This window comes from Amphibalanus amphitrite, unplaced genomic scaffold (assembly GCF_019059575.1).
Source record: "Amphibalanus amphitrite isolate SeventyFive unplaced genomic scaffold, NRLGWU_Aamphi_draft 000001F_arrow, whole genome shotgun sequence".
Classification (NCBI taxonomy): domain Eukaryota; kingdom Metazoa; phylum Arthropoda; class Thecostraca; order Balanomorpha; family Balanidae; genus Amphibalanus; species Amphibalanus amphitrite.
The window spans coordinates 1,547,374-1,562,512 of NW_024881499.1; the positions used below are offsets into that span (position 1 = coordinate 1,547,374).

Here is a 15,139-nt window from a genome sequence, read left to right on the forward strand (position 1 = left end):
TAAAACGTTTGGCAGCACGCGGTGGTATACACTGTAAAAAAAGTTTACCAACTAGTTAGTTATCCGGCCACTTTTCACTAACCATAGGCGTGTAAGCAAAACACGCATTTCATGACTAAGTGTGTTTTCAATTACACGCAAAAGGTTGAATAGCGTGTTTTGAAACACACCTCCTAGTTTTCGAATATTTGCCAGGTTACTAAGATAAGCCGTGTAAGCGTGTTTATTGACTATCATCGGTGTGTTTTGTTAATAACTACAGACGTGTTAGGTAACACATGTGTTTGTCACACGGCCACTTTTCACTAGCTATATGCGTGTACGCAAAACACACATATTGCGTGTTAGCTAACTAAGCTGTGCGTGTTAATAAACTAAATGCATTTTTGAGAACAGGCGTGTAACTTAACTAATGTGCGTGTTAGTCACCTCTTTTCACAGCCGCCCCCCCCAAAAAAAACGAATCGAATTAAACTCATCAAACATGTTTATTCAAAACTGCATTCAAGCTCCTTTCAGCAAGCTTACAACTGCAAACAGTAATATTTCTCTTATTGTACTAAAAATGAACCTAAAAAAGTAATCTTCTGTAGGAAACTGCCGAGCGGCAAAGGCGCTCCGTTCTAAAGTTACGTTCTAAGCTATAGGCACAGAGCTACGCAGTCAGAGATGCTTGAGACTCTGGACATGTCCCAGGGCGCGCGGTTCGAAGGGTTAACTGCCGCGAGCGGAAAAGACATTCCGTTATCAAGTTCTGTGCTCAGCTACTCACAGAGCTGCTCGAGACGCTGGACGTGTCACACGGTTTGAAAGTGTTAACAGCCGAGCGGCAAAGGCGTTCCGTTCTCAGGTTCCGTTCTAAGCTACTCACAGAGCTACGCACAGAGCTGCTTGAGACGCTGGACTCGTCCCAGGACACGGTTGGAAAGAGTTTGGTTGCCCCCCTTTTCAAAGATGTTCACCGTGATAAATATCAGAGCGTTCTTAGCCTTAGACACGGGGCACTTCTGGTTGAACACTGGGAAAATCGCTGCCCACAGAAGCAGGAGATCAGCCTTGCTGCTCCGGTCCACCGACCTTGTCAAGCAAACCCCCTCGACGAAAAGGCCGATGGACCCGTCGTCGTTGACCTGGTAGTGCGGCGCGCTTCCTGATCCCTCAAAGATGTCCTCGGGGTTCGCGTCTAGGTAGTAGAGGAGAGACTCCACGCAGTCGGTGTCTGAAATAGAGGTAAATTTTCAGACTGATATTTACCTCTAACAGTATAACACTGCTACTTGCTAGCTGCTTGAGTTCTTCCGATCTCACGGATATCGTATAAAATGCCACCAAGGCCTCGAATTTCGAGACCATGCCGCTAACAACACAAATTTTGATATCTATTTTTTTTTTGGGGGGGGGGGGGAGGGTCAGTTTTCACCTGGTCATGTGAAAACTGGTCTGGTCGTCAGGTCAAGGATCAAGTGATTCGCCAATCCAATAAAGGTCGCTGAAGTATAACAGCACAAATGTCAGTATAACACCTGTTCGGCGATGAACGAACGAGCCCAAGAGGTGTCACGTTTATGAAACGCATACTGAACTAGCTGGCTGCTTTTGACCATATCACTGTTAATTCGATCAAATAAACAGCCGTGAGCCACCTCATGGGCGATGAAAGAGCGAGCGAGAGAAACAGGCGTCACAGAGTAATTTGCACGCTTAAACCTAACTAGTTAAGAGCGTTTTGAAAACAAGGATAAACAATGCACAGACAAAGCACACGACACAAGTCAGTAGTATTTTGAATTTAATTTTCATTCATCTGCTAGGTACTAGATTTGAAAGTAATGAGCAGAGACGTGTCTCACGTCGCCCATAGGTTAGTAGTTCGGCAGCAATCTTGCATGGTCGTAATGGGGGGGGGGGGGGGCAATAGTTGACGTGAATGGTTTACCGTATTTACCTTGACATTCTGTGATCAGTTGGATGGCGGTGAGAAAGTCGCTCAGGCGGCGCCTGTAGTCACCAAGCTTAGACGACTCCGTCTCCCCCTCCAGTTTGGCCAGCTCACGCCAGATCTGGAACAACCGGCATCAACAATATAATTAGAGGACAGTTAAGTCATATTATAGAATCCTCCATGGATGAGAAAACGTCAGAAAGCTATGGTGGGCGACGAATAAAAGCCGAAACGATGCAACACACAGGGGACATTTTATGGAATTAGAGAGTAGGAATATAATGACAATTTTACAACTTCCAAGGCATACTTAGTACTTACTTCGTCTGGGTTCCGCAAGATTGGATACAGCTCCAAAAGCTTGCGCATGCTGGTGCGGAGCGTCACCACATGCCTGCGCCTGTCTGCGAACGTCGAGTTGATCAGGGCCTCTCGCTCAGCTTTGCCTTCGCTCGTCAGGTTAGCCTCGTGTAGATGCTTCAAGAGGCGGTTTCTCAGATGCTGAACGTCTTCCTCCGGCATAGGCGGAAGGTACTCTGTCAAAATGTTCATACGAAATGTTAGAGCCAGCGGGGGAGGAGGAGGGGGAGGAGGGGGAGGAGGGGAGAGAGAGAGAGAGAGAGAGAGAGAGAGAGAGAGAGAGAGAGAGAGAGAGCGAGAGCGAGCGAGAGAGCGAGAGAGAGAGAGAGAGAGAGAGAGAGAGAGAGAGAGAGAGAGAGAGAGAGAGAGAGAGAGAGAGAGAGAGACCGCTCTCTTCGCCCATGCCAATAACTTCATATGGCCAATGCAAAGTGGCACACTACCTTTAATATATGCAATGCAAAGCTTGCAGAAGGGCAAAATATTCACCACTAGTCGCTTATCAGTCACATGTACTACATCATACTACATCGCTGTCTTGCATTTCACAATGCACAATGCTTACCCTTGTAGCCTTCGAATCCTTCATATCGCGATCCCTTGAATGTTTTTCCGCGTGACAACCTCTTTGATGACGCTTGGAGTTCGGCATCACTTCCGTCGTCTCGTCGCTTCTCATTCCTTACGCGCCATTGTATTTTTGCTTTGACCTGCGACTGAGACAGGAAAAGCAGTGCATAAATTACAACCCAAGGGTAGATGTAACGTTAAGGGCGTTCAACATCCACTGCAGCTGGTATATAGAGGCAATGCATGGTTCACACGGAGGCTGAACTAAATGGTACTTCGACTCCGTAATTACTCGTAGACTTTATAACCTTTGTCCTTTGCCAATACCATATAAGGCACGCATTTCAAGCACATGAAGCTGATCCTTATGCGTTTGTGATGCTGACTTTAACTAGTCATCAAGTGAGAGTTGATTCCGGAGTCGGAGACAATTCCGAAGGGTCGGAATCGGAATCGGAGTCACTCAAAAACACATTGACTCTGCAACCCTCACATGCAGACATACATAGTTACATACATACAAACATATACTTCATAGTATAGCACATACATACATACATACATGGATAATTATGCATATATCCAGTGCTGCGGAGTCGGAGTCGGAGTCGACCGGAGTCGGTAGTTTTGGCCGGAGTCGGAGTCGGAGTCGATAATTTTTCACCGACTCCGACTCCGGGCCGGAGTCGGAGTCGGTTTCAGCACATTTTTAATATTTTCCTTCTCTGTCGCGATGTTGACCAACACATTGACCTTACAAGCTGACCTTACAAGACATTCGGAGCCCGAACCGTTAACTGAATGCAAAACGGTTGAATAGGGTCGCAAGAGCTGTTGAATTATTCTCTTTGTGGCTATATAGCCCATATAATTTCCGACATACAGGGACATTTATCTGGCAATGTCCAAAGAGCACTTTCGCAAGTATTCATTACGAGCTTTCGTTTGCTTTTGTCTCGTCTTTCTAGTCCTCTTGGATTTCAAGTTGAACGGACAGGGAGTGGGGGAGGTCATTCTGACTCCCACCTTACCCCAAAGGCGAAAGTGGTTCAAACCCCCACCCCAGCGCGGGTTAGGAAATAAACTTGAAAACTAATTTTGAAGTGAAGTTTAGTTTAATTCCAAATTAGCCACTATTGTTCCGCATTTAAACCAGTGCGAAGAAGCCGCCCATATTTAGAAACATTGGTAATGCAGGTATGTCAAAGTAGGGCGGGTCGGAGTCGGAGTTGGAGTCGGAGTCGATTTTTTCAAGACGGAGTCGTAGTCGGAGTCGGAGTCGCTAAAATTTGGTCGACTCCGCAGCCCTGAATATACATACAAGTATGGCCAGATCCAGGGCCGGAGCAGTTCGCAAACGCTTCAGTTCAGTTCATTCAGATCGACTTTACTTGAGGTTCAGTTCAATTACCTATTTTCCAATTCAGGACATGGTGACTAAGTGCCTCCGTTCAGTATATTCAGCTGAGTTCGATTAGATAAGTTCACGAACTGTCCCGGACCTGGACCGATGTCATTTTCTATTAGTTGATGGAATCCAACAGCAACGCAATAAGTGCTTACCAGTGCCTGTTTCGGGCTGCACCCAAAGTGCAGCGCCGGCCATTGAACAAGGGCGCGGTCAGCCAGCTCCATGTACCGAGCATGAGTAAGGTTCAGGACGCTTGGAAAAAGAAAGGGCATGGGAGAGCTTAACGACTTGGAGACGCTAGAACAGGAGTTTTCAGGGCAAGGCATAGACATAAGACATCATTTAAAGGAAATATGTAAACATGAAAGCACACCACACGAGACAGTAAAACCGACATAAAGGTGGAAGGCAGGAAGGTGTCACTGGGTCATCCGAGGTCACCTGAGGTCACAAGCGGTTTTTGTGCAATAACTTTTGATTGAATTGAGATAAACTCCGTTCGACGATTATTGTGTTTGTCTCGTCAATGCGCATCGAATGAGATGAACCTTGCCCTGAGGTCAACTTTTCAACTTGACCTTTTGAGGTCATATTATATATCATTCAACGCGCCTTGACGAGCTGAGAACAATGGCGTGCGAATTATGCCTCTATCTTTTCTGGATCAAAAGTTATTGAAGAAAAACTATCAAAAGTAAAAAAGAACATTTTTTCCTCGGTGACCTCTGGTGACCTAGTTTTTGGTCTGACCAAAACATGACCAAAATTACTTTCCTACTGGTTTTTAACGCTCTTTCGAACGCCGCCTATCGCTTGTCTCAACGATGCTCAGGAGTCGAGTTAGACGGGGGGTGTAAACCCCCTGCTCCGCGGCCCGCTGTGTTACAAATGGAGTACCGGCCCGGCGCGGGTTACGGCTAGGGCTGAATAAAAATGTACCAAAAAATGCATGATAATAGTATTTTATGTTAACTTCAATGTCCTCAACCCGCGCTACAACAACACCACGTTATCTACGGGGATGATACCTGTTACAAGCTTTCTCGAACGTCACGATGACTGTCGTCACTTCGCTCCACTCCGTCCTGGTCAGAGGTGAGCCGGGCTTTTTGCTTCGAAGCTTTTCGAGGAGTCCAGGTCTCAGCTGGCTGTCGTCAAACCGGATCACTTCCATGGCATCCAGGACTTCCATAGTATCCATCCTGCGAAGAAAACGAACCGAAATGGCATTAGTAACTGGTGGGTCGCCGCACCAGAGACCGACTACTGCGCCTAGTCACCACAGTCGAAGTCTTGCCGCGGCGCAGTATAGTCTATCCTCGCGATCGGAATAGATGTCAGTGCCAGTGGTCACCTGTCTGAGGAGCATTTTGGCAACAGGCAACCAAACTGGTGGACAAGCTGGGATTGGGTGGCACGGTTCGGCGCAGCGATCCGCGGGAAGGAAGACTGTCGATCTACTAACAAATATATAAAATTACGTAACTTTTCATACAGATTCATTCATAGAACTCTTGAGGTTTATAGAGGCCTGTGGTTCATTCGATTAAAATAAATGTAGAAATAACGATGAAAACTCGACACACCCGATTAAACAAGCGCTGAAAGGTTTAATTCCAAACGCATAAAGACAAAGTCAGCCTGACAGACTCACCGAGACACTCCTGCGGTTTGTTGAGATTCGGCCAGAGCGTCGCTTCCCGACTTCGGCCGGATCTCTGCGTCTTCCCCTGATCGACGGAGTTCGGGCGACGTTGGAGGCTCCGGTGCATCCAGCTGCGAAACCACCACTGACGAAGTGGATGTCGTCCCAGTGCTGAAAATGGATGAGAGAAGATGTTTGATACAATACCAGATTAGGATAACATATTTTTTTTTTCAGGACAATTTCCAACTACGCAAACATTCATAGGCCGAGCTTGTTCAATACTTACGAACGCAACTGAGCAAATTCAGTTGCAAATGATTATGGGCGTTTTTTTTCTTTTAGAGTTTTATAACTGCATTCTGCGTAAGCAACATTTTATTTCTCAAAACAACCTAACTTAACAGAGATCGATGTCCTACCTTTCAAGAACAACCAGATCGCCACGCATGACGGTCCTGATGCGAGGCCGAACACCAGTTATCGCATCTTCCTCATTCAGCAGGACCCACGAGGACCAGTCGTCATCATAGATCTCCAGATCCCACTCGCCACCCTGGGGACAAAACATGTACCTCATTCGTAGCCAGGTCGGGAGTAGACCACACACATTAGTCGCTCCAAGGTGGAGAGGGGGATGGAAATGATAGGCAAACACATCCGACATTTTCATACTCAATCATTACGCATAATCATAGAGCCTTTGGTTGCACTCTTCTCTTTCCTGTTAGACTACTGACAACAGCTGCTGTAAATGGTTGATGTTGCATTTGAGATAGACTATGTATTTCCAACACATCAGCCTATTTTCAATCTGAGCCTCGTTCAGCAGCTTAACATCATGGTTTACGTAGGTATATGGCTTTGCATTACCTTAAACAAATTGTGTAAATAAATGTTTTTTTTTTAATGTCATTAATTAAATTTTCTCCAAATGGTATTGTTTTACGGAGGCCGCTGTATTATACTTTCCATAATATGGACTTTTTTGCTCACAGACCTTAAAATATAGTACAAAATACTATTAGGTACTATATTTTAAGGTCTGTGAGCAAAAAAAAAAACGTTATTTCAGCCTTTTACTTGAAACACGACATTGAGTCCCACCGTTAACTAAAATTATTCCGTCACTCTTCCAAAAAAAACAAACAAACAAACAAACAAACAAACAAACAAACAATAAACTAACCTGCAGACCGAAGAACGCTCGAACCTTTTGAACAAGGTCCAGGACAGACTCGAATTCGAAGACGCGCGCAGCACTTCGATGGTTTACTAGCGCCTTCATCGTTGACCGCTGAAAAAAATATGACAAGTGGTTACATTAATTATCTAACTACAATGTCCTAAAATCATCGATAGCCATGGAGTGGGTGAAACAGCAAGCGAAACAGCACATGGTTTACTATTTACGCACACATTAGACACGTGGGTTGCACAGCTCACTTCACGGGTGGTTGGATAACATCGGGTATCCCAATCCTAAAAGACAGACATAGCTTATTTGAAAAGCTGAGACAATGCCGATTCTGAATGTCATCCAGAACGCTGAAAACGACGTTTTATAACCATATAACGCCTTCTGGGCGGTGCACGACCGAGCAAAAGAGAGGTTTTGCAGAGTATTTTACACGCGTCATGTCGGATAGAAGGTAACGACTGGAGATTCAGCAATTATGATGATGAAGATGATTAGCCAGATGCTCATTATTTAGGATCAAAATTGATAGAATAGTTGTATTACGTTTCACCCACGGGGCTTCTTCGGATACATATGTTTGTCATATGTATCCGAAGAAGCCCCGTGGGTGAAACGTAATACAACTATTCTATCAATTTTGATCCTAAATAATGAGCATCTGGCTAATCATCTTCATCATCATATGTAACACAATGCTCCGAACTAGCATCTCCATCCTCAAAAAAGATTCAGCAATTAGCCTCGAATCTATTCAAGCCAAGACCCGGCTCGAAGGAGGTGGGGTAAGCACGTGCAGTGACGCCCCCAGTGTTGTCGAAGCTGCATGTCGGATCAGTCTCTACCTTCGTAGCAAATTTGAGCACAATCGCCTCATCCGTTCCCGAGATATAGGGGCGGTGTGTGCACGTGCGTTCATGCAATAGTTTCACCCCATGGACGCGTGGAAGCCACATAACTGGCCGCTAGCTACATGTCAGATATCAGAGCCAGTGTAAGACCCGAGTGAGTGTAAGTTTGCACTCACAATAGCCATAACAGCGAAGCAAATAGCTGCAATACTGCTCAATACAAGCAGTCGCGAGTTCGCAGTAAATCTGATACTTCAAATTGAAGCAAAATGCACAGATTACTCACCTTTCAGAGGTGATTCGGAGACCTGGTATCTGGTACCTGAGGGGCACGTATTTTGCGGTCTGCACTGAATAAGTAGCCAGCGGAGTGGGGTCAAAAATCCAAGCAGAAGGGATCATCATCATCTCGCCCTTAGTCACACGGTATGCCATATAGTGCTCATCAAACGAAAGCGCCCTCAAGACGTCACCGATGATTTTGACATGGTTTACTGCATCAAACTGAAAATATGCTACGCGAAGAAGATCACAGCTCTCTGAGCTTGAAGCAGCCGGGTTTCTCACGATCAGCACATCATCGACGCAGTACTTCTGTCCCGCAAGCACTGCCATCTTGGTGTACGTAGCTCGGTCATCCACCTCCCATCCGAATGCACCTGTAACTAGGCATGGCTTGCATTTCTTCCCCATCATCTTCTTTTGCTTTCCTTCGCATGCAGCTACCGCTTCTTGATGTCGCACTGCCAGGGTTTTACAAATGTTCTTGGTGTTGTGTGCTCGAGATGCGTAGATCTTGAACTGCTGGTGTTTAGCTTCAAAACGCATAGTCCAAGCTTTCCTCAAGGAACCAATTTGTGCTGCCCAGTGCCGGTAATGTAATAAGTAGTGGAACTTCGGCTTGATTTTGAAGTCCGGGAACATTCCACAGAACTCACGCAGCCACTGCTCTACTGAAGGTTGCATTCTTGCAAGAATTTCACCGTCCATACGTGGAGCACAAATGAGTTGTACAAGAGAAAGCAAACCGGTCACAAGAAGCCACGCCTTTTGATCTGGTGGGACCAGTGGACCGATCATGAAAGGGAGAACTCGGAGGAAAGTCCAGCACTGACTGAAAGTGCCTTTGACGAGCACTTTGCGCCCCTTTGCTTGAAGCATGGGAGGAGTGTTCGCTTTGTCGACTCTCGCATATGAGAAGGATTTCATAGCCTTTTGAACTGAGGCGAATGTGAAGAGTTTGATTTGAAAAATCAGGTATGATAGCACCAGAGCCAAGGAATGATTGACTACGCCACTTTCAAACAGATCGTGCGCGATATCTGGTGGAAACATCTCTGTGACCTTAAAGTCTTTCAGCTCATCAAACACACATTTTGAGTTGATACCAAATGCTTTTCGTGATTCCTCATTGTCTCCATTCTCACACATGTTCAGCTCTTCTTGGTACTCCTCCTCAGTACGAAGGGTCAGCTCTTGCTCTGTGAGCTTTGTACCAAAGTCCTCATTTGTGGCGTGGCATGTTCGGCATGGTCGCTGCCCTGACGAAAATGATTCCTGGAAGCCCGCCATCTTATGCACTCCCAGGTTGTCACCACACACAAACTCCACTTTGATATCAAAATGAGTGCCACAAGTATCCAGGCCATTGTTCAAGAGGTCACACAGGGAATCTGTCACAGGCTTCATGACTGTGTTCAAACCATGAAGCTTGATGAGCTTTGTAGGACATAGTAGGAGGAGATGAATGTCACTCAGCACCGACATTGACAAGCCCTCATCGACCGCAAAATAGCAACCACCCAGACTATAATCAGATGCTTTCTTCCGCAGAGGGTTACACACACCAAATTCATCAAAGTAGAGCACAAGCTTGACCAATCTGTCCCGTTTGCAGTTTTCCAGCCTGCCATTTTCCAAGAGACTTGTCAGCTGTTTCTTGACATCCACATACTGATAGCTGGATTGGAATTCACCACCCCCTGTGGTAAGGATCTGAGTCGTAGGTGCAATGTAGCAGAGCTCCTCATGGCAGAATTTGCTCAATTTATACTCGCTTGCAAACTCTTCACAAGCCTGCTTAACTGAAGACGACTTTGATGCTCTGCTCTCATTCTGCTCCTTAAGAGCGGTGTCGACGATTTCTCCTATCTCACTAGCCACGAAAGATGTTGCAGCCCGTGACATCCCATGCTCACATTGCAATCGAAGCAAGAAACGTGCTATTTTCTCCCGGCTACTGTCTTCAGTTTTTGCTGTAGAGCCTTTCTCACCCTGATCATCCAAGCACCAGGCCTCAGTCTCAACCTCAGCTTCTTCCTGACAATGAGTACTGATTGAAGGTGACTCCTCCAGACTTTGCCTTCCTTTCTCTTTGTGCGACTGTGACGTACTTTGCTTGACAGCATGGGTTCTTTCATAATGTCTCAGCCAGTAACGTCCAGTTGTGAACCCTTGTGTACAACGCGGACAGAGAAATAAGTTGCAGTTCTCAGATTTATCCTTGAAGTGGTTATTGATATGCTGACAAAACAAAGCAATTGAGCTAGAAGAAAACAGACATAATGGAACTGTACAACGCAGAACCACTTCTACAGTTGCCTGAAAAGAGGAAAGCCTGTTATGACTTATGATTCAGTTGGGCAAACTACGGGGAGGAAATCACAAATGTGATTAATCACAAATGTGATCATTTTACGCCTATTTTGCAGCACTTTTGGAAAATCACAAAATTTCACAAAGGTTATGTCACCTGTAGCCAGATCCCAAACACAATCAAAAACATGATAAGGAAAAGATGCCCTCCATGATGAGGGCTGTTCGGCCCGCACATCCTATTGTAAAATTTTGCAGCATGCATGCGCAGTAGGGACCTTTCAGGCCTTATGCTCCGCCCACCACCGTATGACGTCATATGTGTGACATCGGCATCTGCAAAATCTTTCAGCTTCACGCATCCTAAAATTTCAGGATGCAGGAGGCAAAAGTGGTGCAGACTTGGCGCAGACAACGTACAGTGGCGAAGTGTGCAGTGTTAACTAGTGAATTTATGCAGTGTTTGGTGTTATTTTGTCGGTGCATAAATTGGAAATGGGTTGGTGAAGTTTTTCATTAGTTATTACGTCGCTGCTTGCTGGAATGGAGCGGCACGATTGTCTCGCGCAAAATATGTTGAGGTGTTCGGTGCGTTCTGCGAAAGATTTTGCTTGACGGGATGGGCAGTGACATCATACAAGTGTGATGTCACAGTCGCGCAAAATATTTTGCAGCACCCGAACAGCCCTATGGTTTATCATGAAAATGATTATGCAGTCAGCTGGCTGAACAACTTTTTGAAAAGGCTGTCAGCTGGCTGATCACAATACTGATAACCAAATCAGCTGGCAAATCATGAAGTTGATCCATACATCCATCCATACATAGGTAGGTACACCAATCATCCTGCTAACAATAGTGATATAGCTGGGTGATCACCACACTAAATCAGTCCTGGTCCAGTCTGCAAAATGTGGCATTCTTCGACGAGATCTTGTCTGGGCAGACACCGCAGGTCGGGGCAGAAATAGGGGCAGGTTTCCGGAATACTGGGGCAGAAGCAGGAAAATCTGGTGCAGAAGTTTAAAAAATTGACGGAAGTGATTTTCTCAGCTTCTCACTGCTTCCTACATCATAATATCATTACATTATTTGCATCATTAGGGGCAGGAATTGGGCTACCCCTGGACTCAGCATTCTGATTCGGGGCAGGACTTTGTCTGCCCTGAAAATCTTGTCGAGCTCCCTGCCATGTTTTGCAGACTGGAAATCAGTTGGGTAAACAGTGGCAGTGGCCATCTGTTTCATTTTTGGAAGCTTCCATTTTTTTTAGTATGCTCTTCCAAAAATAGAAGGGCATTTTCCAAAAATAGGGATGAAACTTCCATAAATCGGGACGGAAAAGGCTTTGTCAAATTTTGGAAAATAACACCACCCTCCAAAAATGGCTTTCAGCATAGGTGTAGGGACGTTTTGAGAAGTGGGGGGGGGGGGGGCAAGTCGAGCTGAGTATCCGATCTGATTGTAACGTAGCTGAAAGGTGGGTGGGCCATGGCCCGGCCGTCCCCCCCCCCCCTGTTCCCACACCTATGGCTTTCAGTGCATTAGATCACACTTTGATGGCTTTCAATTATTCACAGAACATCAAAAATTAAACACTTTGATAACTAACTCACCTAAAATATATAAAAATCGACAAAAATTGAAATCTTCTCGTAACGGGGTCATGCCAATAATGCGCGCCTAATCAAGGATGAAATGACTCACAAAAGAAAAATACTACATATGCAATGTGTGGGCAATAATGACGTCATAAGACCAAAAAGGAAATATCAGTAAAACTATGAAATATACTATTAAATGTCGTTTAAACAGTAAAATGGGACTAATAAACATATTTAAACCAGACTTAACAGAGCCTTACCTAACCTAACTATATCTAAACTACAACCTACGGATGTTTGATGATGCGGTCTACTCGCTAGTTGCGAAAAGGGATAGGTCTTAGGCCAGGGATTTACTTATCAAAAATTAATTTTGCAAGCCACTGTACAAACAAATCTCCTTTTTTACTGATTCTTAAAGATAAACAGGCCTATCTCCGGTCATGCGGCCAGTAGTTACCCGCGGTAGTGTCGAAAATGCCGAGATAGCCCAAATATAATAGGCGGAAAAACGGCCAAGGTAACCCGGAGAGCTTTGCATTCTTGCTATTTTTGGAAGATAATTTGTTGATTCATACTACAGTGACTTGCCCAAAAACCTACAGTGTAACCCACATTATTTGTTTCAAATAAAAAATCGTAATTTTTATTCTAGATTTCCAAAAATGCTGCCCGCCATAAACCAGGGCATAAACTCCTTCACCTTGGCCTATCTTGGCCATTTCCGCCAATTTACATTCCGACTAGAAACGGCGGCTACGAAGTTTCTTGTTTCTTATAGGTATCTTGGCTACGAAAGCTGATCTGTGACGTCCGGGATATGACGAAGTGGCTACATGAGGCATAACGCTGAATGCCTCTGCCCGCCTCTGCACTAGCCGAAGTGAGCCGAAATTCACTTCGGAATGTAAGTTTTTAGTGGCCACCCTAGAAGCCAAGGGCGTCGCCACAGGGGGGGGGGGGGGATGGAGGGGATCTCGTCCCTTCCACTGTTTAAAGATTTTAACATTACGCCTATGGCGTTGCATGGAAAGAATCGACTTGAAATGGTCCTCGTCCCCTCCAAAATGGTCAATGTCCCCTCCAGACGTTGCACCGTGGCGTCGCCCCTGCTAGAAGCTTTAAAAAAAGGAACATATTACTGTTTTCCCAACTGAAGTGGGGTGGGCCTAAAATATTTGCTTTTCCCTTGCCTAACACATCTCCCATGTCAGATTTTACAGCACACACTAAGTGTGAGCTGCTCTATTGATCGATATCAAAAGTATCTGGATTACTAAATATCTAGACAAGTGATAATCAAGAGTTTCACCTTGTGATCCATTAAAGTAAGGCAATGTGAACTGCATTCTTAGTCAGTGGGTAGTTAAACTACATGTCTAAGCTGCAGCAGCAGAAGGCATAGGTCTGGGAAGAGGAGGGACAGCAGGTGCATTTGCCCCTCCCACTTTTGGACTGGAGGGGCAGCGCCCCTCCAACTTTCGGGAAAATTCAACATTAGCCTTATGGCGTTGCATGGAAAGAAAGAAATATAGAACTTTTGAGTTTTAACTTTTGCCCCCTCAACTTTTTAACCTGCCCCCTCAACTTTTCAAACGTTCCCGGGCCACTGGCGGACCGTGGAAGGCACCTCAGGATGTAAGGGCAAAGTAAATATCTAATTCTCGCATAGAAAAGCATCCCCAAGAATTGAAACCCCCATAGAAGAAAATCAATGTTAACAATTTTATCTGCAATAATGCGGTAACTCATCTTCCATTCCATATGCTCTTCTTTAAATGTCGGGTGTCAGTGAAAAGTTCCAACGGTACCTGTTCCAACATTAGTAATAATGTAGGTATAGTATAGGTGTTTTTCGATGTGAAATATCATTGTTAGTTATTTGCAAACATCAAAAAGCTAATTAAATGCTGATTTTCCTGTTATTAGTTAATTTAGTCTACTTTCAATAACGGCACAAGTAGCTTTCGGTTGCCAATGTAGGTTGTAGGTGTATTTTTGGTAAGTTTAGGTTAGGTTTTGTTAGTTTAGGTTAGGTTAGGTAAGGTTAGGTTAGGTCTGGTTAGGTTAGGTTAGGTTATATTTTGTCCGAGCTATGTGCCTATACCCTTCAGGTTTAGGTGTAAATTTTCTGGCTATTTTAGGTGGTTATTGAAGTTAACACCATTGGTTAACATTAATCAATAGATATAACTAATCTAGCCACAGCGGAAAGGTAAGGTACTATTGGAAATTTCGACCCAGGTGCCCCAGCCACAATTTTGTGTGGCACATTCCCCTGTTGTGCTTCACCTTCTGCCACCCCTGTACCTTGGAACCGAATACTTAAATGATTGCCTTTATATGCAAGTTCCATTCAGCTATACACTGGCGGAACCAGGGGAGTTAACCTGTTTCCTGAATTAAATTGACTCTCACCAGTCATTTTGAGAATGTGGCAAGTTGCAACTCCCATGCTTCAATGTTGCAAAAATTATCATTTGGGACCCTACCAATAAATTTCAGAAAATGATGCCCATTTCAACTTTCACTGAACAGGAAAGAACGTAAAGAAATTTTAAATAAAAAATATTTTTAGGTGAACAAAAATGGGCAGTTTTTGCCCAATAAAGGTTATCCTATGACTGCAAGGCCACCTGAAATGCGTTAGACAGATCTTACTAGAGTTGTCCTTAGACATAGTTGTCGGGTTTGTCTTACTGGGCCACCTTATTCATGTGCAATTAAATAATTAGGGGGCTGTATCAAAGTATAATCTACAGCAACCTAGTAACCTCAGTAATAACCTATAGAATTCCTATATTTTAACCTATATTTTGCTAAGATACAGTTGGTGGTCATAATGCTGTCCCTCATTCACACAACATTCATTGCATCATCACGGTTATCACTAGCACCGAATAAAGATAAATCGATTGACAAAATTCAAGGCATACAACACAGAAGCATAATTACATCAAATT

The 15,139-nt window shown here is 44.6% G+C and overlaps 1 protein-coding gene across 1 annotated transcript; it reads right to left on the minus strand.

Moving 5' to 3' along the window:
- Positions 1-469: 469 nt before the first annotated feature.
- Positions 470-14,849, minus strand: LOC122385885. Its single transcript, XM_043374544.1, has 10 exons — positions 14,838-14,849; positions 7,118-7,225; positions 6,351-6,484; positions 5,938-6,099; positions 5,312-5,485; positions 4,436-4,535; positions 2,868-3,018; positions 2,264-2,478; positions 1,946-2,060; positions 470-1,219 (listed from the first exon to the last, which is right to left on the minus strand). Exons 2-10 carry the CDS (start codon positions 7,214-7,216, stop codon positions 876-878), a joined length of 1,494 nt encoding a protein of 497 aa, XP_043230479.1. The 5' UTR covers positions 7,217-7,225; positions 14,838-14,849; the 3' UTR covers positions 470-875.
- Positions 14,850-15,139: the final 290 nt, after the last annotated feature.

Bases quoted from the DNA above. Each gene is read 5' to 3' on its own strand.
- LOC122385885 (XM_043374544.1), bottom strand. From the start codon at position 7,216: ATGAAGGCGCTAGTAAACCATCGAAGTGCTGCGCGCGTCTTCGAATTC. The intron at 5,486-5,937 runs GTGAGTCTGTCA...TTTTCTTCGCAG, and splicing joins CAAACCGCAGGAGTGTCTCG to GATGGATACTATGGAAGTCC. The intron at 4,536-5,311 runs GTATCATCCCCG...TCTTTTTCCAAG, and splicing joins TTCGAGAAAGCTTGTAACAG to CGTCCTGAACCTTACTCATG.